The sequence below is a fragment of the Herpailurus yagouaroundi genome, unplaced genomic scaffold, assembly GCF_014898765.1.
Source record: "Herpailurus yagouaroundi ecotype Mexico unplaced genomic scaffold, PumYag 216, whole genome shotgun sequence".
Lineage (NCBI taxonomy): Eukaryota > Metazoa > Chordata > Mammalia > Carnivora > Felidae > Herpailurus > Herpailurus yagouaroundi.
This window is the reverse complement of record NW_024412447.1, coordinates 7904464-7932025: the sequence shown is the minus strand read 5'-3', so window position 1 is coordinate 7932025 and position 27562 is coordinate 7904464. Positions and strand designations below refer to the sequence as shown.

The 27562-nt window shown below is 59.0% G+C and overlaps 4 protein-coding genes and 2 long non-coding RNA genes across 15 annotated transcripts in view; 3 read left to right on the top strand and 3 right to left on the bottom strand.

Moving 5' to 3' along the window:
• The first annotated feature begins 194 nt into the window (after positions 1 to 194).
• On the top strand, positions 195 to 4187 carry FIS1 (fission, mitochondrial 1). Its single transcript, XM_040456045.1, has 5 exons — positions 195 to 346; positions 1232 to 1364; positions 2669 to 2745; positions 3181 to 3286; positions 3873 to 4187. Exons 1-5 carry the CDS (start codon positions 302 to 304, stop codon positions 3968 to 3970), a joined length of 459 nt encoding a protein of 152 aa, XP_040311979.1. The 5' UTR covers positions 195 to 301; the 3' UTR covers positions 3971 to 4187.
• An 846-nt stretch (positions 4188 to 5033) lies between these two features.
• LOC121017670 (uncharacterized) lies at positions 5034 to 12446 on the bottom strand. Of its 7 annotated transcripts, none has more exons than XR_005784851.1 (5): positions 11197 to 12446; positions 10841 to 10929; positions 9737 to 10066; positions 9094 to 9284; positions 5034 to 8583 (listed from the first exon to the last, which is right to left on the bottom strand). It is a non-coding gene; the product is annotated as an uncharacterized LOC121017670 (long non-coding RNA). The 7 variants fall into 7 exon arrangements; XR_005784849.1 differs by having other exon boundaries at positions 9737 to 10016; positions 11197 to 12444; XR_005784852.1 differs by having other exon boundaries at positions 9737 to 10016; positions 11255 to 12444.
• CLDN15 (claudin 15) lies at positions 6236 to 10962 on the top strand. The gene is made up of 5 exons (XM_040456041.1): positions 6236 to 6478; positions 9089 to 9253; positions 10208 to 10289; positions 10357 to 10473; positions 10556 to 10962. The coding sequence occupies exons 1-5, from the start codon at positions 6262 to 6264 to the stop codon at positions 10674 to 10676; spliced, it is 702 nt and encodes a 233-aa protein (XP_040311975.1). The 5' UTR covers positions 6236 to 6261; the 3' UTR covers positions 10677 to 10962.
• A 2345-nt stretch (positions 12447 to 14791) lies between the features above and the next one.
• Positions 14792 to 21229, bottom strand: ZNHIT1 (zinc finger HIT-type containing 1). Of its 3 annotated transcripts, XM_040456043.1 has the most exons (6): positions 21116 to 21229; positions 20766 to 20877; positions 16586 to 16756; positions 15448 to 15527; positions 15144 to 15313; positions 14792 to 15048 (listed from the first exon to the last, which is right to left on the bottom strand). In XM_040456043.1, exons 2-6 carry the CDS (start codon positions 20821 to 20823, stop codon positions 15027 to 15029), a joined length of 501 nt encoding a protein of 166 aa, XP_040311977.1. In that variant the 5' UTR covers positions 20824 to 20877; positions 21116 to 21229; the 3' UTR covers positions 14792 to 15026. The 3 variants fall into 3 exon arrangements, with proteins under 3 accessions (XP_040311977.1, XP_040311976.1, XP_040311978.1); XM_040456042.1 differs by lacking the exon at positions 21116 to 21229 and having other exon boundaries at positions 20766 to 21058; XM_040456044.1 differs by lacking the exons at positions 20766 to 20877; positions 21116 to 21229 and adding an exon at positions 20473 to 20587.
• A 246-nt stretch (positions 21230 to 21475) lies between these two features.
• Positions 21476 to 27562, top strand: part of PLOD3 (procollagen-lysine,2-oxoglutarate 5-dioxygenase 3) — a 7318-nt gene continuing 1231 nt past the window's right edge. The window contains 17 exon segments of the mRNA XM_040456046.1: positions 21476 to 21621; positions 22049 to 22140; positions 22308 to 22444; positions 22554 to 22717; positions 22861 to 22973; positions 23121 to 23184; positions 23591 to 23688; positions 23921 to 24022; positions 24186 to 24311; positions 24477 to 24598; positions 24833 to 24937; positions 25034 to 25159; positions 25405 to 25546; positions 25632 to 25745; positions 25960 to 26028; positions 26554 to 26658; positions 27208 to 27358. Coding sequence (XP_040311980.1) covers positions 21507 to 21621; positions 22049 to 22140; positions 22308 to 22444; positions 22554 to 22717; positions 22861 to 22973; positions 23121 to 23184; positions 23591 to 23688; positions 23921 to 24022; positions 24186 to 24311; positions 24477 to 24598; positions 24833 to 24937; positions 25034 to 25159; positions 25405 to 25546; positions 25632 to 25745; positions 25960 to 26028; positions 26554 to 26658; positions 27208 to 27358 — 1945 coding nt within the window. The 5' untranslated portion in view covers positions 21476 to 21506.
• On the bottom strand, positions 21883 to 25496 carry LOC121017671 (uncharacterized). Of its 2 annotated transcripts, XR_005784854.1 has the most exons (6): positions 25380 to 25496; positions 25018 to 25139; positions 24827 to 24920; positions 23242 to 23300; positions 22507 to 22739; positions 21883 to 22104 (listed from the first exon to the last, which is right to left on the bottom strand). It is a non-coding gene; the product is annotated as an uncharacterized LOC121017671 (long non-coding RNA). The 2 variants fall into 2 exon arrangements; XR_005784855.1 differs by lacking the exon at positions 23242 to 23300.

Sequence of the window (27562 nt, the reverse complement as noted above, 5' to 3'; positions counted from 1 at the left end):
GAGGACGAGCGGGGGACTCGGAGTTGCAGCGTGAGCCGTCCGCAGGTGGAGAGGAAAGGGGGTCGGGCGGAGCTTGCGCATTAGTGCCCCAACCCGTGCGCCGAGGGCGCCGGAAGGAAGAGGCGGGGCGTCCCCCGGCGGCGGGGCGGGCTCGGCATCAGCAACATGAGGTGATTGGCTCTGCGTGGGGAGGGGGCTCGCTTCCGCCGGACGACGGAAGCGGCCCTCCGGCCCTACCAGTGGGCCATGGAGACGGTGGCACAGTAGCGACCTAGGTGTAAGGATTGCAGGGGCGGCGGCCATGGAGGCCGTACTGAACGAGCTGGTGTCTGTGGACGACCTGCTGGTGAGGCCTGGCCCCGAGGGAGGGAGAGGGAACATTCGGACGGGCGGGTCCTGAGGAGAGTCCAAGTGGGGCCAGACCCTCTACCCAGCACCAGGCTCTCCTAGGGAGGCCGAACTACGGCTCCCGGCACCCTCTGCAGCGTCCGGCTCTTGCCCAGAGGCTCTTCTTTGTCCCGGAGGCCAATGGGACTTGTAGTTTCCTGCACCACCACGCCCCAGACTCGGGGCCTGGAGTCTGGCTTGGAAAGACTGACCAGTTCTGAGTGCGTGCAGGAGTTAGGAGGTCAGGGTGCGGACACCTGTGTTTGAGTGTTCCTTCGGTGACAGGGGAATATAGCGACTAGCATGAAGTTTCATATGTTACTCACCGAAACCGGCACGGTGCTAAGTGCATTGCCGGCGATATCTCAATCCTTGTAGCTCTAGGAAGTGGGCACTACTCTTATTCCCACTTAGCAGATAAGAAAAGGCCCAGACCCAGCCGGGTGGGGCTGGTTGGGGGAAGCAGCCACCGACGAGGGGCGGCGTGGGCTGTTGTTGAGCTGTTCGGACAGCGTGTTTACTGTTCGGCCAGCCGCTCGGGGTCAGCTGCTTCGCCGGCGGTGCCTGGAGCCGCCACCAGGTGGCATCTCCGCTCGGTACCACTAGGGGGAGGGAAGTGGACAGGGGTAGTGTCGGGGGGAGACACCCTGCTGCCAAGAAGCAGAGTACCTGGATCCCAGGGATGGAGATGGCGGAAGCCGGGATGCCAGATGCCAAGGCCCGCGAGGGAGACGTGACAGAGACTGGGGAAGATGGAGTGTAGCTGGGAAATGGACACCCAGGTCCTGGTAGAGAATGGTTCGTCCCTTCCTTTCTAAATGACTCCTCTCCTCTCTTGTGGCAGAAGTTTGAAAAGAAATTTCAGTCTGAGAAGGCAGGAGGCTCCGTGTCCAAGAGCACGCAGTTTGAGTACGCCTGGTGCCTGGTGCGAAGCAAGTACAATGATGACATCCGCAAAGGCATCGCACTACTGGAGGGTGAGGTGCTAGGCTACCCGACCCTCCCCTTCCCAGTGGCCTTTGGGTCCGTCCTGCCCTTCCCAACCACCGTGGCCTCCTTCCCTCCCTCCATCTCAAGTGCTGGGATCCTGTGTCGACATGGGACCCTGTAGCTGTCACCTCACAGTTATTTGCCAGTAAACGCACTGCAACAGAGGGCTGCACCCTGGCCTGGCTTCGCCCAGTTTGCTTGTGGCGTCATCACTGTTTAGCCAGACAGAACCATGGCGTGTCACTCCCCCCAGGACTCAGTGATCTGGCAGTCTGACAGAAGGAGGGTGACTTGTCTGAGGTGACACAGCTGATGAATTAATGGCTGAATTAGGACTAGAAGCTCCTGTCTTGTGTGTCCCAGGCCCTTGCTCTTTGGCCCCACCATGTTGCTTACTCAGCAGCAGTTGAAAACCTTTCGTGAGGGTGGCATGGGATTAGTGCAAACCTGCGAGCAGATGATGCTTTTTTGATTGGAATCCTGTCTCCCGTTGGTTTTCGATAGGTCACTGTTTTGTCACAGGCCATACTTGACCTTCAGATTTCTCTGTACCCTGTACCCGCTTTCTCTTGGCCAAGTATTCACGTGGAAGCAAACAGTACACTAGCGAAGGATGGCTATTGTGTATCTATAAAAATAAGAATCTTTTTAAATGCAAATAACCTCACCTGCATCTGCCTAAGTTGCTAATTCGGATTTCTCAGGCTTCCTTTACTGCAGGGCATACCTGTAGAAGATGTCGCTGAGCGTTGCCATTTCTAGCTGAGGAGAAAGTACGGGCACTGGGGAAGATTTATGAACACCTGCAAAGCTACTTAGCCCCAAATTGTACAGAAGCCTCTGCGAAGTCACTGAATTAAGATAGAGTCAGGCAGGGGTCATTCAGAGAATGCTAATTGAAGGGGAGTTTTGAGCTGATTTTTTAAAGGGGGGGGAGTGCAAATTTATTTTAACCCCAATCTGGGCAGCAAACAGCTACAGTGAGAACACAGCGGGTACCTTTGGCTTCTCCAGTGCCTCAGTTTCCTTCCAGTTCACTTAGATGAACTAGAGCTGACTATATAGTGTTGAAACCAGGGTGTTCATCAGCGGGGTATTTGGCAGCCTGGGTTTGTGCTTCCCCGGAGCCCTGACTGGGAAGCCAAGAAGGGCCAGAGCTGAAACGGAAGCTCAGCACGGTGACTTTGTCCCGGGGTCGTACAGGGATTCGGAGAGTGGAGGGGGTCTCTGGGACACAGGCACTAGGAGAGGAGAGGAGCGGGTTTCACCCTCTTGCCACCACCCTCCCCAGAGCTGCTGCCCAACGGGAGCAAAGAGGAGCAGCGGGATTATGTTTTCTACCTGGCCGTGGGGAACTACCGGCTCAAGGTAAGGCGGCAGCCCCCTTCGTCCCCCCCCCCCCCCGGGTGGGCCACCCCACCCGGCATTTCCCCTCCAGGGTAGAGCCCTGGCCGTCAGGGAGGCCGGACAGGGCAAGCGGGCAGGGGGGGTGTCGGGTACAGAGGTGCAAGGCGACGGGTCCTGACGCCGAGGGAAGGTGAGGGACAGAAGATCCAGGTGCCAAGGGTGTGGGTGACCTCAGGATTGGGGTGCAGCCCCGAGCCTTGGGTGGTTATCTCCCCAGGCTTATCACCCCCACACGGTTGGGGTTGTTTGTGGACTCTACTCCGTTGGGTGGGGCCGGAGGGAGGGAGGAGGTGGGGGTAGAGGGAGGAGCCTCCGGGGCAAGTGCAGGTCCCTCTGAGGGGCTGGAAGAGGCTGGAATACTGGGGGGGTGTGTGTCTGTGTTTTCCCTGAGCGCAGGAATATGAGAAGGCACTAAAGTATGTGCGGGGGCTGCTGCAGACAGAGCCCCAGAACAACCAGGCCAAGGAACTGGAGCAGCTTATTGACAAGGCCATGAAGAAAGGTGAACCTTCCCCTCGGCCCCCCACCCCCCTGCTCCCCGCTCCCCCTGCTTGCCTGTCTCCCTGGCCCCTTCGTCCTGTCCTCCCAGGGCACCTCTCTGCTCTTCACCAAGTCTTCCTTCCCCCACGCCTGGGCTCTCTGGTCTCCCTTTATTTTGTATTTATTTAATTTTTTTAAATTTGCCCTTCAGAAGATACTTTTTTTTAATGTTTATTTATTTTTGTGAGAGGGAGAGACAGAGTGTGAACAGGTGAGGGGCACAGAGAGGGAGACCCAGAATCCAAAGCAGGCTCCAGGCTCTAAGCTGTCAGCACAGAGCCCGATGCGGGGCTCGAACCCACAAACCTCGAGACCACGACCTGAGCTGAAGTCGGACGCGCAACCGACTGAGCCACCCAGGCGCCCCCTCTCTGGTCTCCCTTTAAAGGACCCCTTCCCCCGCTCCAGGCACATCCTCCTCAGTCCCTCAGTCCCTTCTTCCTGTACGCCTTGGAGTCCCTTGCCTCATGACTCCAGGGGAAGAGGCGCACCGGGCAGGGTCCCTGTGGGGGCTGGGCTCCTGACAGTCTCCCTTTTCCCTTCCCCAGACGGACTAGTGGGCATGGCCATTGTTGGAGGGATGGCCCTGGGCGTGGCGGGACTGGCTGGACTCATCGGACTTGCTGTATCCAAGTCCAAATCCTAAAGGAGACCGCGCCTCCGCCTCTGCCCAGGGATGCCTGGGAGCCTGTGGAGGACGTTCGAAGGGGGGGTGGGGGGGTGGCCGTCCATCCTTTCCGTCCCTTCCCCTGTACCCCATCACTGCCCTCTGCCTTCGGCCTCCTCTCCCCAGAGACCTGTCCAATAGCCCCAAACCACGTGCTCCGGGACGAGTGTAAATAAAACTGGGCTTTGGCTCGGAACCGCTGTGTCTGTGTGGAAGAAGGGGCGGGCTCCACTGGGCCCAAAGGTGGGGGTCACCCGTGGTCCTTTCCTGCGCGCCTTCCTACTCCTACCCGCCCCCAGGCTGGTGTGGGGTTCGCCTTTGTCCGCCAAGCTGCCCAGAGCCCACACCCTTCCTTCCTTCCCCTCCCCCAAAGCAGTGGTAGGCAGCATGGGGACACAGGGACACGGGACGTGGCCTTTGCACGGTGCTGGAATCCTGGGAGAAAGCAGTGATGGGAGGCGGGAAGGGAAGAGCTGAGGGGACAGGCCAGGATTTATGTCTCCTGTCTCCTTTGACCCACACAGCTGCCTCTTAGCACGTGGAGTTTTCCACACCAGGGGGGGCCCCCACTCGGTTTCCTCCCAAACCTCCACCCTTCTCTCCCTTTGTCTTCCTGCGCCCCCCTCCTCCCCATCCTCTCCTGGGGAGGGGCCGCCGCCCAGGGGCAGGGCTGGGCCTTCGAGAGAACTCCTCAGGTTCTTGAGAAAGGTTGCAAACCCAGGACATCCCAGTCATAGGCTCCAAGATGGAAAGGTCAGGACCCAGTCCCCACCCAGCCTGCTTTGCCCCACACCCGCCCGGTGCCAGGCTCAGCGTGGGCCTGTCTTGCTTCACCGCATACCTCTCGTTCCACAGCCAAGCCAGCCTGGCTTGGGGGGGGGGGGGGGGGGGGGGGGGGGCCCCCGGGGGGGGGCCCAGGGGACCCCGCCAGGGGGAGGGGGGGGTGATGGGACACCCTTCGGCTCCTTGATGTCCCCTGTGACTGCCTGGGGGGTAGCATCGGTTCCTCCCTACCCCTGGAGACCAAGCCCCTGCTGCGCTTGCTAGAGGAGAACCAGAGCTGCCCTGGCTCCTTGAGGAGCCTTGAGGCAGGAAATGATACCGTCTGCACCAGGACAGGTGCTCAGCCTCGGCTTGGGGTTGGGGCCCGGCGGTTTCTAACCCATCACAATTAATAGAGCTGGTGACAGTTCTGATAACTGAGCTGCTTAGATTAGCCACAGGATCACGTTCTGGGCCTGTGATTTATCCCCCTTGGTGGCCCTTGGCAGCGAGATCAAGCTTGTTGCCGAGAGTCAAAGATCAACCCGACGAGGGGGGAAATTCAAGTTCAAGAAGTTGAAGTTTGGAGGGAAGCAACCCACTGGTGGCCTCACCCTGTGCCCGCGGCACCCGGAGCCAGAGTGGTCCCCGAGGATGGAGCAGTTCCCACGTGCAGGGAGCTTTTGATCTGGGGTCACAGTGGTGAGGGAGCCAGTTCTAGTTCACAGAAGCAGGAACAAGCCCGAGGGGCTCAGACTCCAGGCCCTTGTGGCTCTGGTAGATGGTGGGTCTGGTTTGAATCCAGGTTGACTGGACTCCAGAGCTGCGGGTTCCGCCCAGACGCCCTGATGCCTTACTCAACCTTAATCTTCTTCGGTGACTCAGTAGCCCGAACCCTAAGTCTTTGGAGTTTCTTAAATTGTTCTCACCAACATCCAGGAGGGGGGCTCCGCTCCCCGGATCCTGCCCCGCGAAAGGTCTGTCTGTGGCCCCGGTCTCTCAGTCACCTTCTCTTTCCTCGTCCTGGCTCCATTCTCCGGCCCCCCGATGAGAGCTGAGTCAGAGCGACTTCCCTGCTTCCCCTCTGCTTCCAGTGCCTCCCGTGGGGGCCCCCCTCAGCCCCATCAGTTCGTTGGTCACTCCCATTAGTCCTCTCCGCCCCCCTTGTGGGGCGGGGAGCCCAGAGGCTGGGGGAGGGGGTGGACTTTTGGCCCGTGTTCCGTTGCTTCCCTCCATCTCCGCGTCAACAGCTGCCCGGCGCTCTGGGCTCATTCCTCTGCCCGGACCTTCGGGGAAGCAGGAACCCAGAGGGAGGGCAGGGGGCAGAAGCCGGGGGGGTGGGGGCAGATCTGCACCCCAGGTTGCTGCTGGCCCCCCCTGCTCTCTCCACCTTTCTCTCCAGCCTGCCTTAACACCCCTCCTTAGCCAAAGCCCCTCAAGTTCCCTTGGGGCTCAGCCCCTCCCCTCCTCTGGGGCCCCAGGCGCCCCTCAGGGCCCTGCATCTCACCATGTCGGTGGCCGTGGAGATCTTCGGCTTCTTCATGGCGGCCCTGGGGCTGCTGATGCTGGGGGTGACCCTGCCACACAGCTACTGGCGAGTGTCCACCGTGCACGGGAGCGTCATCACCACCAACACCATCTTCGAGAACCTCTGGTTTAGCTGTGCCACCGACTCCCTGGGAGTCTACAGCTGCCGGGAGTTCCCGTCCTTGCTGGCCCTCTCCGGTATGGGGTGGAGAGAGCGGGGTGGCCCGCTCCAGGGGGCGGCGGGAGGCGGGGAGAGACCCCCGGGGAGGGTGACTGCTGCCCACGGTCGGGCCTTGGGCACCGAGCCGATAAGGGAGGCCTGGATCGAGCTCGGGGAGCTGGGAGTGCCCGGCGGCCCCCATCTGGAGCCGCACTGGAGACCTCGTCCCACGTGTCCCCCTGCCCTGATGTGACACCCCTAGTGGTTCCAAGTGCAGGCACCAGGGCCAGACTGCCGGGCTCAGCTGACCAGCTCGGTGCCCCCGGCAGGTGATGAAACGAGCTTCGTTCACCCCAACTGTAAAACCGGGGGAACGTGCACAGGCGCGTGGCATAGTTGTGAGTGTTGAGCTACAGCCCGGGACGTTTAGCGTGATTCTCGTTGGCCCGTGTGCGCACAAGACCGACTTCAGCATCTCAGCTTTGTGGTGAGAGTGCTGGGGGTCATGGGGGTGCAGAGGAGGCCCATCTTGGGTTCTTGGCGTTGAGACCCTTAAAAGGCATCGGTGCCACTGCCACGGCGAATTCTCAAGGGCCCTCTTCAAGCAAGACTTCCCGCGGCGCTGTGTCTGGTGGAAGCAGCTAGGGGTGTGTGTGCATGTGTGTTCGGCGTTCTCAGGCGGTGGATTTTTTGAAGTTCTCGGAGGGCCGGAACGTACAGGTCTTTTGTTCCAGAAAGGTTCTTCTTGGTGGTATAGCGTCTTCCCGCTTCCTGTTCACCGAGTAGTCCCCAGCATCCCTTGGGGGAGTCTTTTCGGTAGGCCCGTGCCGGAGACCAGGAGGGGAGGACCAGGTCCTCTTTTTGGTGCCACTCCCGCACCCCCCTTGGAGCCGTCGTGCTCTTCCGGTTCGCCACTGTAGGTGCCGGGAAGTGGATGGAACTAAAGCCAACACTGGGTTTGGAACAGGGCTGCGGGAATGCCAGAGATGCTCTGCGCAGTTAAGGGGTCTGCATGGGTCTCTCGTGCCCCTGCGATTCCCAGAATCTCCTGAGCCAGCAGGGATTTCGTGCCTTCATCCCCCTCTCCAGGATTTGCCATGTGCAGGGCACGTGCCCTCCCCAAGCTCCCGATAAAAGCTGGGTACCATCCGGACCAGAAGCCCCGAATGCCGGGTGGCCAGAAGGGACATTGCAGGCAGCCAGCTTAGCAGCACTGGCCCTTCCCGCCTCACCCATCCCTCAGCCACATCGCGGTTTGAAGAGGGGCGTTTGCCGTGAGCCTGTCGGCCCGAGAAGGGCCCCACTTGGAACTGCTGATGGAGGGGCAAGAGCCTGCTCCAGGGGGAAGGGCAGAGGGCAGCTGCCCGGCATCGGGGGTCGTCAGGGCACCCCACGTTGTGATGGTTCTTCACGCAGGCCATCACAGTGCCGTCTCCGCTGGCCTGGCTGCGTGGGGCGCAGGCAACCCCGTCTCACCCAAGCTGGAAAACTACAAGCACAAGCGTTAACCGGCCCACAGCCCCACAGGTGGTAGGGGTGCCGGAACCCAGGCTGGCGGATACTCTGGTCCCGAGGGGGGTCCTGACTATTATTTAATCCCCCACAGCCGCCCAGCCCACGCTCCCTCGTGGCCCATCAATAATCTCTCCTTTGTCTACCACAGCGGCCTAGGGACCCAGGGCTGCTCAGCCCTGGATAGAGAGGATACGGGGGAGGGGGGAACCCCAGAGGGAGTGGCTGGGAGTGAGAAAGTGCTCCCAGAGAACTTTGTCCCTCCTCTCTACCCGCCAACTCCGGGCCACTTCACATCCTCCTGGCAGGGACCCAGCGTCTTCAGCACCAGTGGCACGGCCCCACCCAGGAAAGGGGAACAAGGTCCTTGGGGTGGTTGGCAAGTATCAAAGAGAAGGGGGAAGAGGGGCCCGGAAGGAAACTGGCCGTTTCCTTCAGCTTTGAGAAAGGGGAAACTGAGGCATCCAATGTATATGAGCTAGATGGGCTTGGATTGTCCTGCGCCTAGATACCCCACTTTCCAGATCAGAACCAGCCCCCACCCAGTAACCCACGGGCAACTGCTGCCCCCTACAGGTCACTGCAGGAGAAAGCTCACTTCATGATGTCTAGGGGCTGTGCCACGTGGGACCTAGAGAGAAGCAGATGTGGGGCAGGGGCTGAGTACTCAAGTGCAATTTCTGTCATTCGCGACGGAGCAGTGGTTCTCGGCTGCGATTGGGGGCGACTTTGTTCCCCAGGGGTCATTGACAACGTCTAGACATTTTGATGGTCCCTCTTGGAGCGGACTCCTGCTGACATCTAGTGGGTAGAGGCCAAGGATGCTGCTGAACATCCCACAGGGCCCAGAACGGCCCCCAGACCAAAGCAGTAGCTGGCCAAAGTGTCAGTAGTGCCAAGGAGACAGCCAGTAAGCAGGTGCGCCGAACCGGGGGCGGGGGGGCGGAGCCTGAGTTGAGCCCCTAGGAAGGAGGGGCGTCAGGGCTCCAGCGGAATAGGGCCCCGAAGGGGAAGGAGGGGACTTGAGGGCCTTTATGGACTGAGACCCGAGCAGGGGCTGGCTGTAAGGGGCTGGCTCAGCCTCGGAGGGGGAAGGGGCCAGCTTAGGGACCCATGGCTGCGCCCCGCCTCCCCAGGGTACCTCCAGGCCTGCCGGGCGCTCATGATCACCGCCATCTTCCTGGGCTTCCTGGGCCTCTTCCTAGGCATGGCGGGGCTGCGCTGCATAAACATCGGGAGCATGGAGCTCTCCAGGAAGGCCAGGCTGGCCGCCGTCGCAGGGGCCCTGCACATACTGGCTGGTAACTGGGGGAAGGTGGTGGTGGGTGTGCCCTGCGTTGTCGTGGGGGGGGGGGGGTTGTTGAGAGTGGCGCCAGCAGACCCGGGGTCCCCTGTCGCCTCCAACTCCCCATTCCGGCGGGCGTCTCACCCTCCCCATTGAATGGACACCCGGCCTCTCTGCTCAGCTCTTCCCTGCCTCCCCGTTCACCCCAGCCTCACTCATGCTCCCCAAATCAGTCCATCAGCAATGTTTCTTGAGCCCCCACTAGGAGCCAGGCATGAGCAAAGGTGAGTGAGCGACTGTCCCCCAGAGGTTACAGCCTGGCCGGGGATACCGGAGTCTGGGGTGCGCGGGGTGCAAGCACACTGCGCACAGCAACAGCACCTTTGTCAGTCTGTAAAGCACGCGCACTTTATCGCCTCACAGCCAGCCTGCGAGGTAGGGTGGGTCTTGCCCTGTTCTCCAGATGTGGGAACGGGCTCAGAAAGCTCAGGTGACTTACTGGAGGCGCCCCCAGAGAGCGGCAAGGCTGGTCCTGTAGCCCAGGGGTCTCACTGGCCTCAGGCCTTCACTGCGCTGGGTGACAGAGGCAGGTCACAGGCTCCGGGGGGGGGGGGGGGGGGGGCCGGGGAGGCCGAAGGAAAGGGTGTCGGGGCAGACTCTGCGGGAGGATTGCCCGGACAGCCGGACTTTCCAGGGTGGGTAGGATTTGGATGGGGCAGATTCCAAACGAGGCAACGATGTGATCAAGATGCTGGGTAGGAAGGGCAGAGCGTGGGAGACTAGGCAAGAAAGGGGGGCTGCGGCTGGGACCCGAGGGGAAAGTCATGAGCTAGGGAGCGCAAAAGAAAGAGAGGGAGTGCAACTTGCTCTTGGGCGTCCAGATCTCGGGGCCGCCCCCGTGTGGCCCTCCCCCAGCTCCCTTCCTCCGCTGGGCCTGGGGCGCGAGCGCCGCCCTCCTCTCCCTTCCCAGGTTTCTGCGGGATGGTGGCCATCTCCTGGTACGCCTTCAACATCACCCGCGAATTCTTCGACCCCTTGTATCCCGGGACCAAGTAAGTGTGGGAGCCCCAGCCTGGGGGGCAGTGGGTGGGACTCGGCCCTCACCGTCCCTGTCCCCAGGTACGAGCTGGGCCCCGCCCTCTACCTGGGCTGGAGCGCTTCCCTGCTCGCCATCCTGGGCGGTGTCTGCCTCGGCTCCACCTGCTGCCGCACTCCCGACGCGGCCCCGGCCCCCAGGTAGGGACCGGCGCGCGTGGCGGCGAGGGGGAGGGGCGGGAGCGGGGTCGCCCCACCGCTGACCCAGGCCCCTCCGACCCAGGCTCCCCTACGAGGCCTCCGCGGTGCGGTCCCCCGGCCTCGCCGCCCCCCTGCACCCCGCGGTCTCGGACGAAGAAGGCGACAGCAGCTTTGGCAAATACGGGAAGAACGCTTACGTGTAGGAGGCCCGTGGACCCCGTGCCCCTGCCTCTGCCCCCAGCGGCCGGAGGTCCCGCCAACCCCGGGCTGCAGGCCACGCCCCGACTCCGCCCCGTGCCCCCGAGCCACGCCCGGCTCTGACCGCGCCTCCTTCGTCTGACCGAGAACCTGCCTCCTGAGAACTCACCTCGGACTCCTGAGGCAGGACCTTCTGGGGCTGGGCTCTGGTTGGTTAAGGGAGCAGAGGCGACCCCGACTGTTTGTATTCTGTATGATCTATGCAGAAATAAATTTGTACCGTGAACTGTTCAGGGTTTGGGGGTGTCATGCTCGTGTCATGAAGTGGCTGGCCAAGCAAGGGTTGGCTGGGGTGCCCCCAGGGTCGTCTCAGTTCTTGGACCTCAGGCTGCCACCTGTCCCTCTCTCTATCCCCTTCGGACTGTCTCATCCGAAAAAGAGAGGAGGGGTTGCAAGTGATTTCAAGAGTGGGGCACCCATGATTATGGCCAAGAGTCATCGAGCAGCAGACGTGGTAAGACCCACCTCGAGGAAACTGGAAATGGCAGAGATGCCCCCTGGCCGGCCCGAGACGACAACTCACTCTCTTTACTCTCAGCTTTTCCCACAGCAGTACAAGGAGACAGCTGGTCTTGAACACTTGCTTCGGCTGTGCCTACAAGTGGACACCACAAACCAACGAGCCCTTTGAAACTGTGCGTCAAATCAACCACGTCTGGTGCAGGCAGATTTTTCTAGGGAAAGGTTCAATAACTTCCAGCAAAGTCTTTGAACGTCTCTTCACAGAGGCCTGCATATTGCTGGTGCGTGTCTGACTTGATGGTGTCCAGCTCAGACGTGGCACTGGGCCCTGGGCTGGCTTGGGAGACAGGAAAACGAGGCCACAAGAGAGGGGCCTGGCGTCCAATGGAAGGAGAGGGACACCACCACCCCCTCCCCGCCCCGCGCCTAGCCCCTGCACTGGGCTGGTGCACCATCCCATTTATTCTCCCCTCTATGTGGCTAGTGGCTGGAAGAGGTTCAGAGAGGTGAAGTGACCTGTCCAAGCTACACAGTTAGTAAGCAGTATGACCACGATCTGTTCAAGACCAAAGATACAACTGGCCTGCTTCCTGGAATTTTTGGCTTTCCAAACTCATTCCCATCAACTGAATTGAGGGCTTTGGGAGTAAGCCCCCAGGCTCTAGCCTTCCAGTCCAGAGGGTTAGCCTCTCCTTCCCCTGTGTACCCAGGAGGAGGCTGTGCTGCTCCATCACATGACACTGGGTCCAGCCCCTACAAGTTTTTGGCACAGTGTAGATTTCCCAAAGACCCGGGTGAAAACCCATCTCCCTAGCACACAGGGAGCGGGCAAAAATTGTTCAAGGCTTTCCCTAAGGGATGTGTGCTTTTAAGTGGAGGGGTCCAGTAATCCCTTCCTAGAGGATGTCAACGGATGACTCCTGGAGCCACTTAGCTCAGAGCAATGGGAAGCCATTGGGTCCAGCTCTGTCCTATGAAGGTCAGTTGGGTATGTCCCTGAGTAGACACATCTTACACCAGGCAGAATCTAAGTGATTCTTTTTATATCAGCAAAATATGAAACAAAGCCAGTGAATTTAGGAAAGAAACCAAAGAGACTACTAACTCAGTGCAAATCTGACAGGAGTTCCAATGGAGGTGATCACAGTGAAGCACTGATGTATTTCTCCACCAAGAAATAGTCTTTTCTTCTATTTCCTTCCTTCCTCTTTTTTTTTTTTAAAGTTTATTTAGAGAGAGAGAGAGAGAGAGAGAGAGAGAGCACGCACATGCGAGCTGGAGAGGGGCACAAGGAGAGGGAGAGAATCCCAAGCAGGCTCTGCGCTGTCAGCCCCAATACGGGGCTCGAACTCACGAACCACAAGATCATGACCTGAGCCAAAATCAAGAGTCGGCTGCTTAACTGACTGAGCCACCCAGGTGCCCTTCTATTTTCTTTCCTGCATGTACTTGTTTTGTTTTTTTAAGTAGGCTCCACGCCCAGTGTGGAGCTTGAACTCACGACCTTGAGATCAAGAGTCGCATGCTCTACTGACTGAGCCAGCAATGTTCCCCCTTGCATGTACTTCTTGATAGAGAGGGAAATAAAAAGGTTAGGGCCTAGAAAAGTTTCCTTTCGTGGGAGGGAGACACAAATTGAGGCCAGAAGTTAGATGCCAGCAAACTGGGTTCCTGGTGTCCCAGTTACTATTGCTTTCTAACCATCCCAAGACTCAGTGGCATAAACCATTTGGTTATACACATGGATTCTGTAGGTCAGAATTTGGAGTGTGGCAGGGATGGCTTGTGTCTGCTCCATGACAGTGAGGACACAGTCATGAAGACTCAAACAGCTGAGGGTGATTCGATGCCTGGGTGCCAGAATTGCCTGGATGTGTCTTCACTGTCACAATGGAAGCCTAGGCTAGAATGGCTTCAAGGCTTGACTCAGCCACCTGCGTGTGGCCTCTCTGTGTGGCCTAGGCTTCCTCATAGCAAGGTGGCTTTAGGATAGTTGGATTTCTTGATTTTTCTTTCTTTCTCTGCCTCTCCCTTTCTCCTTTCCCTTCCTTTTCTTTCCTTTCCTCCTTTCTCTTTAGTAGACTTCACCCAGCGTGGAGCCCCACACGGGGCTCAAACTCATAACTCTGAGATCAAGACCCGAGCTGAGATCAAGAGTTGGACTCCTGGGGCACCTGGGTGGCTCAGTCAGTTGAGCATCTGGCTTCGGATTAGGTCATGATCTCACAGCTTATGAGTTCGAGCCCTGCATCGGGCTCTGTGCTGACAGCTCAGAGCCTGGAGCCTGCTTCAGATTCTATGTCTCCCTCTCTCTCTGCCCCTCCCCTGCTCATGCTCTGTCTCTTTCTCCTTCAAAAATAAGTAAACATTAAAAAAAAAATTTTTTTTTTTTTTTAAAGAGTTGGACTCCTAACCTACTGAGCCACCCAGGCGCCTGGAGGATGGCTGGATTTCTTACATGGTGGCTGAGGGATCTAAAACTCAAGTGTCCTAGTTGACAAGGCAGAAGCTTCCCTGCCTTTTATCACCTATCCTTGAATGTCACATGGTCTCACCTCTGCCACCCTGTACTCATTGAAGCAGTCAGAATTCTGCCTAGATCCCAGGGAAAGGGGACAAAGACCCTACCTTTCGATCAAAGGGTTGTCAAAAAAATGTACAGCCATCTTTTAAAACCACTTGGGATTGTCCTCAAACCGCATCCTCACCACCATTCAACTTGGGGCGGCCACCGACACCACTGACCCCACCTCAAGTCTCCAGAGAAAGGGCAGGCAGTTTCTCAGGCAGGCCCTGGGACACCTGAGCCAGCTGTAGGAAAGTCCCAAAAGGGGGGAGGAGAGCCTATAAAGATGCCTAACACCGAATTTACTGGATCTCATTAATATCTCATTGAGGTTACTTGTTCAACAAATGCTTCCTAAGCATGTGCTTTGCTAAGTTCCAACAGGATACAGAGCCTTAAGACAACAACTCCAAGGAGCTTATAAGCTCATAGCACACAATCCACTTAGAGGAGGCCTGAGTGTAAGAAGCTTTCACAGCACACAAGAATTACAGCACCCAGGGCCACCAAGAACAGAGGCCTCTATATCGTGAATTCCCCCATGCCTCCAGAAATGTCTGGGTTTTCTCGGATACTAATAATTTTGCACACTGCGGCCCCTGGTAACAGCAGCCTCCTCTGGAGGCAGCACCAAGGGTGAGGGCTGATCTCTCTACCCGGTTAAGTATCAAGAGGATGAAGACAGGGGACTGGCTCCTCCCTCAGTCTCCTCCTGTGCCCCACCCCCAGCCCTCACTCCACTTCCCTGTCACCCAGTCCTAACTGTGCTCAAATGATACTCGGGAGAACTACAGAAACAAAAAGCAAAAGCAAATGCACCGAATCCATCATCAAAAAATGACATAAAGCGACAGCCAAAGAAGGCTGAGATGTGGGCGTGGCAGCAGAATGGGACAAAATCTTCCTCCATCAGGGAACCCAGGGAGACAGACAGTGGGAGGGGTGACTGATGCATAGAAGGAAAACCCACGGAGCAGTGAACAGCACAGAGACCCGTGACCCTCATGCCCAAACCACCACGTGACCAAAGAGGCAGGTTCCTCCTCGGATGACACCTTTTATTACAACAGCACGCTGAGGGCCCAGCCCACTTCCCCCCAAACAGCCCCCAGGACTAGGCCTGTCTTCCCTGGCAGGTAGGACACAGCTTTGCTGGGCGAGTGAACGGCTCCTCTCTCGGTCCAGAAGAGCACCTCTCTCCTTGGCCAAGCCTTCTCCGAGGCTGAGGTGGGGTGCAGAGGGCCTTCCCCTCTGGGGACGCCCAGGCTCACACAGTCCACTTCAGGCACCTGCAGGCAGTGGAGGCCCAGGAGGAGGAGAGGTCCCGGGAGGCTGGGGGATAGGAAGGAGAGGATGTGGGCGCAGGGGGAGGTCCTGAGCTCACCTGGTCTCCTGGTGGGTGCCCAGACAGCGCACCGTGCAGTATCGGGCGCCACAGCTGACGCAGGTGTACGGGGAGGGGAAGCCGCAGACGGCACAGAAGGGCCGCTGAGGCCGGGAGGGGGGACCCGCACAGGCTGTCAGATAGTTGGGGCCCTCGGCCACACTCAGGTTCTGTAGAGACAAGGGGAAGGCTCCACACCTCCTCCGCCCACCCACGTGGCAAACACCGACCTGGGACAAGGACCTCTGCAGGCTCCTTCCTTCCCCGTGGGGCACCCCCAGTCCCCGGGGCCACGCCCTCTCACCTGCTCCTCTAGCAAGGCCTGAAAGTTCTTTCGGAAGCGAAGTTTAAAATGATCGCCTCGAGTTTTCTTCTTTTTCTTTCCTACAGAGGAAGAACAATTAATTACAGTTGACTCTTGAACAACACAGGGGTTGGGGTGCTGGCCTCCTCCACGTAGTCCAAGACCTGTGTATAACTCTGGACTCCCCAAAAAACAACATCAAATAGCCTACTGGTGACCAGAAGCCTTTCTGACAATACAAACAGTCGGTTAACGTATGTTTTGTATGTTATATGTATTATATACTGTATTCTTAAAACAACACTGGGGAAAACAAAATATTAAGTAAATCATAAGGGGGGGGCGCTTAGTCAGTTAAACATCCAACTTTTGCTTTCGGCTCAGGTCATGATCTCAGTTTCATGGGGTTCCAGCCCTGCATCAGGCTCTGTGCTGGCAGCACGGAACCTGCTTGGGATTCTCTCTCTCCCTTTCTCTGCCCCTCCTCCACTCATGCTGTCTCCACCTCTCTCAAAAATAAACAAACACTAAAATAAAAAACAACTTAAGAAAAAAGAAAGAAAATCATGAGAGCAAATATATTTACAGCACCGACTGAACAAATCCCACGTACAAGTGGACCCCTGCAGCTCAAACCCCTGTTGCTCAAAGGTCAACTATAGTTACTTGGCACGTGCCAAGAAAGACACCATCTTTCTCTGTGCCATCGTTCCCGACACTCATGTGTCCACTCCCTGCGCACACGCTCACCTGGGTTCTGAGTCGGCCTCTCACTACCGTGTATCCCTCCCCTCACTTCTCTAACCTGCTCCATCTCCACGCTCCCCTAAGTCCAAGGCTCTAAGTCAGAGCTGGAAGTGCTCCCGGAGCTCCGCTCTCCATGTTCTTTACTCTACATGTGCTAGAGGCAGGTGACGCAGAGGGGGAGAGCAGCTGGCTCACGGTCACAGAAGTCACAGAAGCCAGTCCCTGACAAAGCCAGAGGGGCTCCTGTGTCATCTGCCCCCCCCCCCCCCCCGCCCCCACCCCAAGTCCCTCTACAATCTGTCTCCAGGCAGACCCCTTCCCCTTCCTTTGGCCTTGCCTCCCCAGCCCGGTCCTCCCTCCCTCCACCCGCCTCCTTCTACCCCTGCCTCACCGGTGTCTGCATCATCATCAAACTGAGGCAGCCTTTTGCCGAGCTGGGGGAGTCCTGCATGGGGGTCGTCCTGGAAGTTGTCATTCTCCAAGGCCTCGAGCTGCCTGTTGATGCGGCGCTGTCTGGCAGCCCGGTCGAGCACCCGCCGCTGTCCAGGGTCCTGGGAGCGAACTGGGTGGGGCAGAGTCATGAGGGCATAGGAAGAGAGAAGCTGGGCTGGCCTTGGTTCCGGGAAGTGTGCGGACGGAACCACAGCTCTCTGATGTCATCTGAGTCACCAAGCCCTTGGCGCCTGTACCTTCTCCCAATATATTAGCCCCCTGGCTTGCCTCCCTCCTGGCTAACAAGGCTGTCATTTCAGTCACTCATGCCTTTGGCCCTGGCCTTTCCTCCCAATCCCCAGACCCAGCCAAAGAGATGCCTCCTGGAGACCTCTCACTGCTGGCAGAAATCATACAACCGTGCAGATGGGGACCACTGTACACGCAGGGCTTGCAGCCTCCACTGGGACCTTCATGCACTCAGCCATCATGCTTAGCAATCTCATTTCCTACTTCAAAGGACACACGTAGAGATGCTCATCCTCCAGCCCGCTCTCAAATATAACTGCCTGGCACCCGCCTTCCCTCCATTCCAAGAGGATGCACCCCCTACCCCTCCACTGAGTCCCATTGCTAAACCCAACCCTCCATCTCCAGCTCGGGTCCTTCTGTCCCTCCTGCATCTTCAAACCCTCTTCCCCAACAGGGACCTTCCCTTCACTGGAAAAACCTGCCAAACCCTCACGTGTTGACCCAAATTCACAAAGACTCATCTTTGAGAGAATCGCCCATGGGAAGCTTCATTTCCTCACCTCCCATCCACTCTTCAACCCCCAGCAAAATGACTCCCATTCAGTGGGAACTACTCACACTCAGGACCCTGGCGATGCCCTAGGGCCAAATCCAGTGTGTATTTCTAAAATCTTCCTTTTACTACACCCTGAGACTTTACTGACTATTTCCCTCTGGTGGAAAGAATCCCTTCATTTGCATCCCTGATGTGACTTCAGGTTTTTCTGATGGTGAAAAGCACTCAGCAAATGTGTTTAATGAAGAAGGAGACATGTTGTGTAGAATTATCTGATCCCAACGAACAGCCGGTAGGTAAGAAGAGAGAGGTTTAAAATGGTGAGGTCATAAAAAATAAAAAAAAAAACGTTGAAAAAAAAAAAAAGGGGGCGCCTGGGTGGCGCAGTCGGTTAAGCGTCCAACTTCAGCCAGGTCACGATCTCGCGGTCCGTGAGTTCGAGCCCCGCGTCGGGCTCTGGGCTGATGGCTCGGAGCCTGGAGCCTGTTTCCGATTCTGTGTCTCCCTCTCTCTCTGCCCCTCCCCCGTACATGCTCTGTCTCTCTCTGTCCCAAAAATAAATAAAAAATTTTAAAAAAAACGTTGAAAAAAAATAAAATGGTGAGGTCAATGGGGCGCCTGGGTGGTTCAGTCAGTTAAGCATCCAACTCTTGATCTCAGCTCAGGTCATGATCTCACGTTTGTGGGTTCAAGCCCCGTGTTGGGCTCTGTAATGACAGTGCAGAGCCTGCTTGGAATGCTCTCTCTCCCTCTCTCTCTGCCCCCACTCCTCTCTCTCTCTCTCTCTCTCTGTCTCTCTCTCAAAATAAATAAACTTAAAAATTAAATGGTGAGGTCAGCGGCTGACTTCCTGCAACCAGTTGAACAGCCAGTTGTGGAGCTCAGGAGAAGGTTCAGGATTGAGAGAACCACTTTTTGGAGTCATTTGCTTTTGGGAGAGACAGCCCTATGTTTGGGTTTGCAATCCCAGGAAGAGCGATCAGACTCAGAAAGAGATGGGGACAGCCCTCTCCGTAGAGGCGAGAGGGCAGGCCACATGACAGGCTTCGAGCAGTAATCAGAGATGACCCCTTCGTCACTGCAGCCCAAAATTTTAAATCTTCCCCTCCAAGTCTGCTTCTCTTCCTGAACTCTCTAAGTAAACAGAACCATCTGCACAGGCATCCTAAACAAGACACCTAGGAGTTATTTTAAACTTCTCTCTTTATCAGGGTCTCACAACTCTACACAAAATTATCTCTTTATTCATTGAACAGATATTTATCGAGTGCCTGTAACCAAAATAAATAGCATCGGCACCAGGGGCTAACACTGGGCACGCACTATGAGCCAGACGCTATGCTAAGCTCTTTGTGTAAGAGCTTTAACTCTTTATCAACCCAACGCGAGAGATATCATTATCATCCCCAGTTTACTAAAGTTCAGAGGTTAAGAAACATGTCCAAAGCTCATGTAGCTGGTATGTGGCTTGGGAAGAACGCAGAGCTTCCCAGCTCTGGATCACTGTATACTGCCTCCCTCCCAAGTACCAGGCGGTGCCCTTGGTTCTGGGAATACATGAGCTTATAGTCTAGTGGGGAATACAAATGATCAAACAAATGAGCAGAGCACAGGATATGTTAGCACAAGGAAGTACACGGTGCTACGGGGGCACATGCCAGAAACACCCAACTGGCCCTGGGGTAGTCAAAAGATTTTCCAGAGGAAAATAAGAAGTCTAGGTTGAGATCTGACTAATGAATAGAAGTTACCTTGGTTGGGGGAGAGAAAAGGGTGTTTCAGGCTTTCATACCAGCATGGAAGAAGGCTTGGATGGCAGACTGTGGTGCCTTCAATAAATTATAAAAAGTTCAGTATGGCTGGTAATATAAAGCACGTAGGGAGGGGGTGCTGTGTGGTTATAAAGTCAGGCCCGCTGTTAACAGTCTGACCTGTAAGTGTCTAAAGAACTTTGGATTTGGGGATTTATACTGAGAATAATGGAGATCCAGCAAAGAGTTTAAGAAATGCTGACACGATTGGATTCATTAAAAAGTCAATCTGGCGGACTGCTCCACCCACATCTCTTGTGGGGACTACTCAATGGCTCCTTAATTGCCTTCCAGTCTCTAGACCTGCGCTGTACAAGGGGGTAGCCACTACTCACCTGTGGTTGTTTAAATGCTGTAGATTAAGTAAGTTTAAAATTTAAAATTCAGTTCCTCCGTGGCACTAGCCACATTTCACATGCTCAACCGCCACATGTGGCTAAAGGCTGCCATCCTACACGGTACTGAGTAAGACCATTCCCATCATTCCAGAAAGTTCCGCCGTACAGCGCTGCTCCGCACTGAAGCCAGAACTGCCTCTCTAAAAGATAAATCTCTTTCGGTCACTCCCCTGCCTTAAGAGAGCCTGTAATGATTCCCCACTGCGCCAATTCTCTCCAGAGAATTCAAACTCTCTGGCACTATATGGGATGCCTTTCAGGTGTACCTTTCCCCAACCCTCCAGACTATTCTTGCTATTCCTCCGCAAGCCCCGAACTGTGAACTTGGCTCCCCAAGCGACTTGCTTTCTCTTGCTTTCCTGCCTTTGCACGCGCGGTTCACGCTGCCGGGAATGAGCCTCGGCGCAACTGCACCGAGTGAAACCTTAACCCGACTTTCAAGCCTCCATCCAAGCGTTTTCCCCCGCCCCCTTCCCGGTGCCCTCCATCCCAGAAGCTAGGTTAGGTGCCACTCCTCCCCGCGCCCAGGAGCTGTGCTCCCCTCTGCCATCGCACGTATCACTCTGAAGTGCAGCGGCAGGCCTGCGTGTCTGTTCCCCTCCCAGAAAGCCAATTTGGGGATGATAGGGATCTTTTTCCTCTCTCCAACCCAGGCGCCCGACGTGGAGCAAGCAGGCATCAATTAAACATGAATGGTCTGAGGAGCGACCCCGACGCCAGGGCCCGAGCGCCGGGGAAGGGATTTGAGACTAATAACTGGTTGAGAACATCCTAGGCCAGGTTCGGATTTGGGAGGCGGTAAGGGGCCAACCGCCCGGGGCTCACATACCCGAAGTTTTCTTCTCCACCATTTCCACAACACAGCTGACGGAAGAGCCTCCTGCGCACGCGTGCTAAAGCACCCGCTGTGGAAGGCGTGTCGTCACTTCCGGCAGCGCGTGCTTTTGCGCGTGCGCAGAATTATCCCACTAGAATTCCCAAAGCTTCCACCCATTACGTGATGTTCCCTAGGAGACCAGAAAGCTTTCCGCCATATTTTATAGGGGCAAAACCACTTCCGGCTTCAGGGTGGCTGTGTGTTTTGTGGGGTCCCCTACGTGGATCATTTTAAAGAGGTGGTACCAGTGGTCTTTTGAGAAATGTTATTTCCCTTTCGTCGTCCTTCTGAAGATGCCACCATCACAAAGGCAGTCCCTGGAGAGTCTTCCCGGGGCGGCAGAGATGATGGGCTGGACTACCAAAGAGAGTGCGTAGGCTTGAGTGGGCAATCCGAGAGGCCCTTGGTGACCCTCTGCCGAAACCTCAACCCCCTGCGCCCCTGGCGCCGCAGACTCCTCGGCCTTCTCCCTCCTTGCCGCCCGCTGCTCCGCTCGTCCCCGCTCCGAGCGCCCCCACGCCGTGCTCGCCCGGCCTTCCGCCCAGCCGCTCCCGGCAGAGCTGTGGCAAAGACCCGCCTCCGCATCCCGCCGGACCTGCTGAGGGTCACTTCCCCTCTCCGGGTTTCAGTTTCCTCGTGTGTCAGGCGGCGCTGGGCCGGGCTGGCTCAGACCGAAGTCCTCGGCTCGCGACCGCCGGCCCGAGCCCCCGCCTCCCGGCCGGGCGCCCCCTCTGCTGACTCCGTGCAGCCCGCGCGCTCACGCCCGGGGACAATCCTCGCCTTGTCTACGGCGCCGGCTTCTCGAGTTTTCAGTAGCCTCGGGCTACGCCTTTTTTCCAGGGCGGAGCCCGAGCCCTGTACCTCCTCACAGCGGGCCGCAAGGCAGCCCCGGTCCCTCTGCCCACAGCCCCTCCCCGGAATTGGGATCCAGGCGCACAGCCCAGGCGCCCTGCGGGCCTCTGTGCCTTCTCGGCCGGCTCCTCGCCATGGCCTCCTGGGGCCCGGGACTCCGGCTCCTGCTGGGAATCCTGCTGCTGCTGCTCCCGCCTCCTGCGACCCCTGCTTCCGACCGTCCCCGGGGCAGAGACCCGGTCAACCCAGGTGAGAGCCCCGGGAGCGGCGAGTGGATGCGGGTTTTGCGTGTCTGCCCGCAGGGTCCGGGAGTGGGGGGTGGAGGCCTGGAGGGGGTGGCCGGCCTCTCCCAAGCCCTTGGGCCCTCCGTGGGACGAATCGCGCGGCCCCTCGCCCACCTACCCTACCCCCCCACACCTCCACCCCGAGCTGGGATTTCCAGCCTCTCCATGTGAACTCATCCCGGATTCCTGGGTGTCTCTCCCACCCAGCTCTCAATTGGAGCCGAAGTTTTGGTTGAGAAGAGTTTAAGAGGGAATCGGAAAAATAAAAATAAAAATAATAGGAGGACAGGGGCAGAGTCGGAGGGAGGGCAAGGGGGCCTGCGGTGAGCGGAACTCGTGGGGCAGTGAGCTGGGTGAGCGGGTCCCGAGCGCCAATTCCCGGCTGGTGACAGAGAAGCTGCTGGTGATCACGGTGGCCACAGCCAAGACGGAAGGATACCGGCGTTTCCTGCGGTCAGCGGAGTTCTTCAACTACACAGTGCGGGTGAGGAGAGGAATGCCCTCGTGGCCTCTAGGAGGGGATTTGCTGCCCCTGGAGCGGGCTGAGGGCTGGATGCCTGGGGCCCCACGGTGAGCCTGGTCAGGAGGGCCCACCGGGCCGGCTGAGCCCTGCCCCGGCACCGCGGGTCTCCCTCCCCCCCCCCCCCACAGACCCTGGGCCTGGGACAGGAGTGGCGAGGGGGTGATGTGGCCCGAACGGTTGGTGGAGGACAGAAGGTCAGGTGGCTAAAGAAGGAAATGGAGAAATATGCTGACCGGGAGGATATGGTCATCATGTTCGTGGACAGGTAAAGGGGCTGGGGCTGGGGAACAGGGGGGAGGGGCAAGCTGGAGGGGTGGGTAAGGATACCGAGGTTCCTAGTGGCTGTCCTGCTCAGGCCCCTCTTCTTCGCCCAGCTACGACGTGATTCTGGCTGGCAGCCCCTCCGAGCTGCTGAAGAAGTTCGTCCAGAGTGGGAGCCGCCTGCTCTTCTCTGCCGAGGGCTTCTGCTGGCCCGAGTGGGGGCTGGCGGAGCAGTACCCTGAGGTGGGCACGGGGAAGCGCTTCCTCAACTCTGGTGGTGAGTGGCAGAGTGCCCAAGGCTGAGGGGCCAAGAGTGGTGGGGCTTGGGATGTTCCAGGCGCCGTCGGGCTAGAGAGGGGGTGGGGACGGGTGTCTGGGACCCCAAGAGTCTCGGAGTCAGCACCTCCCCACCCCCCGCAGGGTTCATCGGCTTTGCCCCCACCATCCACCGAGTCGTCCGCCAGTGGAAGTACGAGGATGATGATGACGACCAGCTGTTCTACACACGGCTCTACCTGGACCCAGGGCTGAGGGTGGGGATGGCGGGGAGGGCGGCCCCTCGCAGCTCCGCAGGGCTGCAGGTGCCATGCGGGCTGTAGAGCTTCAGGGAGGAAGTAGAAAGAGTGGGCAGTTATGGCCCACCCGCTCCTCGGTTAACTGCCCCATCTCATCCCATGCAGGAGAAACTCAGCCTCAATCTGGATCATAAATCCCGGATCTTTCAGAACCTCAATGGGGCTTTGGGTGAGGAGAAAGGCAGCCGGAGGGGGTCGCTGTGCCTAGCATCTGTTGGACACGTACTTTGTGCCAAGGCTCTGGGTCGGGGCTCTACTTCTGTAATTTCGTTTAACCCAACAATCCTACAAAGGGAGGGTCTGTGGTTACCACCTGTCACAGGTGAGGACGCTGCCTTTCCGAGGGACTGGGGACTCGCCCCGGTCACCCAGGTAGTGTGGTGGAGCACCCCAGGGTGGCAGTAGCCTGGTCAGTACCCTCGGAGAGAGAAGGTAGCCAATCCTCGCCCCCCCTGGAGCCACAAGTCCTTCACCCTCTAGAGAAGCCGGGGTCCCCCGCCCACCATATTTAGAAGCATCTGTTGCTTGGCAGCCTTGAGAGGAAGGGAGTGTAAAGCTGGCCCTTTCTTCCCCAGATGAGATAGTTTTAAAGTTTGATCGGAATCGCGTGCGTATCCGGAATGTGGCCTATGACACACTTCCCGTCGTGGTCCATGGGAACGGTCCGACTAAGGTTTATACCCACAGACCCTGCCCCTGCCCCAGTCAGACCTGCCCCCTGCCCCTGGGTACCTCCATCCCTTCTGGACAGCCATTCCTCCCCAGCCCCTGAGGCAGAGGTGATGGGAGAGGGTCCAAGTGTCCATCCCTTCCCCTCCTGCCCTGTCCCCTGCCCGTCCTCCTGCCTCTCCGTCCCTCTCCTGCTGGACTCCTTTGCTTCAGCCTCTCACTGCCTCTTCCAACAGCTGCAGCTGAATTACCTGGGAAACTACGTCCCTAATGGCTGGACTCCTCAGGGAGGCTGTGGGTTCTGCGGCCGGGACCGGAGGATACTCCCGGGGGGGCAGGTGAGGAGGGGTGCCAGGGTCGGGCAGGACAAGGCACTGAGGCAGGGGGTGCGGGGAGAGCATGCGGGACAGCGGCACACGGGGCAAAGCTCTGGGGACCCCCAGGACACACCAGGGGGAGGCCTGGGCTCTCCTCTGAGCCCCAAGGTGTCGTATCTTGCAGCCTCCCCCCCGGGTGCTTCTGGCCGTGTTCGTGGAACAGCCTACCCCGTTCCTGCCCCGCTTCCTGCAGCGGCTCCTGCTCCTGGACTACCCCCCTGACAGGGTCACCCTGTTCCTGCATAACAACGTGAGACGCCCCCCTGCGCAGCCTCCCAAAGGGCCCTGCCCCCACCGGATCGGCCCTGACTCCTTCCTACACCCCTTCCGCTCACCACCTTCCCTCTCCTGTTCCTCAGGCACCATCTTTTCTGCCCTCTCTCTCCCCTCCTCCCATCTCTCCCCCCATCTCCAGGAGGTGTACCATGAGCCCCACATTGCAGACTCCTGGCCCCAGCTCCAGGGCCACTTCTCAGCTGTGAAGCTCGTGGGGCCGGAGGAGGCCCTGACCCCGGGCGAGGCCAGGGACATGGCCATGTGAGTGAGCGCTGGGAGGGGCGGACGGGGGAGGGGGAAGGGACGCTGCCTCTGCCTCGGTCCTTCCTTTCCGTTCACCACGTGGTCTCTGCTTGGCCTCCCAGGGGCGCCCTCCCAGCCAGGAGACCCTCGGGGTCCTGGGGAGGCAAGTGCACCGCCCCCGCCCCCACGGCCCCCTCCTCCCCCCGCCTGCTCCCATCTTAGCTCATCTGTTCGTTGATCTGTCACCTCCAGGGACAGCTGTCGGCAGGACCCCGAGTGCGAATTCTACTTCAGCCTGGATGCTGACGCCGTCATCACCAACCAGCAGACCCTGCGCATCCTCATTGAAGAGAACAGGTCGCTTGCCCAGTTCGGCCGGAGGGAGCCCAGGTAGTCTCCGGGGAGCCCCCGACTTGCTCCCCGGGGACAGGGCTCACCTCTGCCCATCCACAGGAAGGTGATAGCGCCCATGCTGTCCCGCCACGGGAAGCTGTGGTCCAACTTCTGGGGAGCCCTGAGCCCTGACGAGTACTACGCTCGGTCCGAGGACTACGTGGAACTAGTGCAGCGGAAGCGAGTGTGAGTTCTGCCCCTGCCCTCCGGCCTGCGGCCACCCGCGTGCCCTCCCGAGGCCCCGTTCCCAGGGCTCCGGCGCGGCCTCCAGTCGCAGTGCCACAGCTGTGGGGTGGGGGGACCGGAGCGAGACCGGGGTGGCGTGACCGGCGGCGCTTCACCGGGGGACGCGGCTTGGCGAGCGGGCGCCCTGGGGGAAGGGGCTCCCGGGTTGAATCGTGCCCACCTGACCCCGGTGCGGGTGCCTCCAGGGGCGTGTGGAATGTGCCCTATATATCCCAGGCGTACGTGATCCGCGGCGAGACCCTGAGGACAGAGCTGCCCCAGAGAGAGGTGTTCTCGGGCAGCGACACCGACCCGGACATGGCCTTCTGTAAGAGCCTGCGCGACAAGGTGAGTGGGGCCTGGGGGCCCCATGCTGGGGTGCTGGGAAGCAGCCGCCCGCGTCTTCTCACTCTGACCCCCGACCCGGCCCCAGGGCATCTTCCTCCACCTCAGCAATCAGCAGGAATTTGGTCGCCTCCTGGCCACTTCTCGGTATGACACAGACCATCTGCACCCTGACCTCTGGCAAATCTTCGACAACCCCCTGGTGAGTGATGGGCCCCTCGCTCAGAGAACTGGCGCGCCCTTCTCTAAAGGAGGACGCAGGCACACGTGCACGCGCACACACGCACAGTGCTCACCCCCAAGGTCTGCTACTGCCTGAGGACGGGCGGTCGTGGTAGTGGGGCCGGGGCTTCCTTGGGGGACCAGATGGCGTGAAGAGGGCACGGGTCAAAGCGCGCACCCCTCCCCTGCCGCAGGACTGGCGGGAGCAGTACATTCACGAGAACTACAGCCGGGCCCTGGAAGGGCAGGGACTCGTGGAGCAGGTGAACCCCCCCCCCGCCGGGGGGGGGGGGGGGCGGGGGGGGGGGGGGCCCCCCCCCCCCCCCGAAGGGACCCCTGACTGTCCTGGTGGCCGTTGCGCCCTGAGTCTGCCGCCTGGATTAGCGGTCTCCAAACAGACCCCCCTCCTGGGCAGAATGCTCTGCCCCGGGCAGATAAAGGCACAGGCTGAGCAGACGGGCCTTCAGCTTCCCACCCTGCCACCAATCAGAGCGGTCCTCTCTTCTCTCTTGGGACCGTTAGCATAAGGAAGCTCCAAACCCAGGGCTCCAGGACCCCCCCCGCCACCTGTGCCGTGTTCTCTGAGCCACTGCCACCTTCTCTGGCCCAGCCTTTCCTGGCCCAGCGCTGGCCATGGCCTGTCCCCACGCTCGGGTCCCCAGGTCCCCGGCTTCTCTCGTCCCCCGGCTTCCCTTTCTGCTCCTGGCCTTTTCTCCGCTCTGTTGGCTTCTCCCCGAGAGGTCACCGAGCATCCCCCTGGCCCTGTTGCTCCTCTCCTGTCTTCTCAGCCGTGTCCAGACGTGTACTGGTTCCCGCTGCTGTCAGACCAGATGTGTGACGAGCTGGTGGAGGAAATGGAGCATTACGGCCAGTGGTCAGGAGGCCGGCATGAGGTGAGGGGGGCTGGGTAGTGAGGAGGGAGGGCTCCCCGAGGAGGGAGGTGTTGCCGGGAGCCAGGGACATGGAATCAAGAGAGTGGCACCAAAGAGGGGTCCCCAAGGGAGAGAGGACCCACAGAGGGCACAACTGTGTTCATTCATTCATTCATTCATTCATTCAAGAAACACTAACCGGGCAGGCAAGTCCCAGGTTTCGCCACTGACCTAGGCGGCGTGGTGCACTGGGCGGTGCTGGCCGAGCCCCCCTGCACCTCACCCGCTATAGTCAGTGGCAGGAGCTACTTCTGAAGGCTGCGCCCGGCAGCCCAGATGCTGTGGGGGTCATGGGGCGGGGGGGGGGGGCCTTCGGCCCTGACACGGGGGATCCGAGGGGCTTCGCAGAAGAGATGACGTCTTCACTGAGACACAGAGGGCCTGCAGGAGCGAGTCAGGCTGAGTGGGCGAGGCTTCCAGACCCAGGTTCCACGAGCTTTAAGGTCCGAGAGCAAGAGGAAGGGGGAGGCTGGCACCGCCCCGTTGGGGCTCAGTGCCTGCCGCCCACAGGACTCAAGGCTGGCTGGAGGCTACGAGAACGTGCCCACCGTAGACATCCACATGAAGCAGGTGGGCTATGAGGACCAGTGGCTGCAGCTGCTGAGGACGTACGTGGGGCCCATGACCGAGAGCCTGTTCCCAGGCTACCACACCAAGGTGGGCCGCTGCCCCCTGCCCCGCCTCCACCTTCCCACACCCCGGTCCTGGCTGGAAGTCTCCACGCAGCGCCCTTTGGGCCTTGGTAGCCTCTGGAGGCCCGCGGAAAGGGATACCACAGGAGGGCAGCCAGGGGCCGGAGGGCAGTTAGCAGCAACACCCCTGCAGCCCCGCCCCCTCCCTCGGACAGGGCCTTCACCCCCTCAGA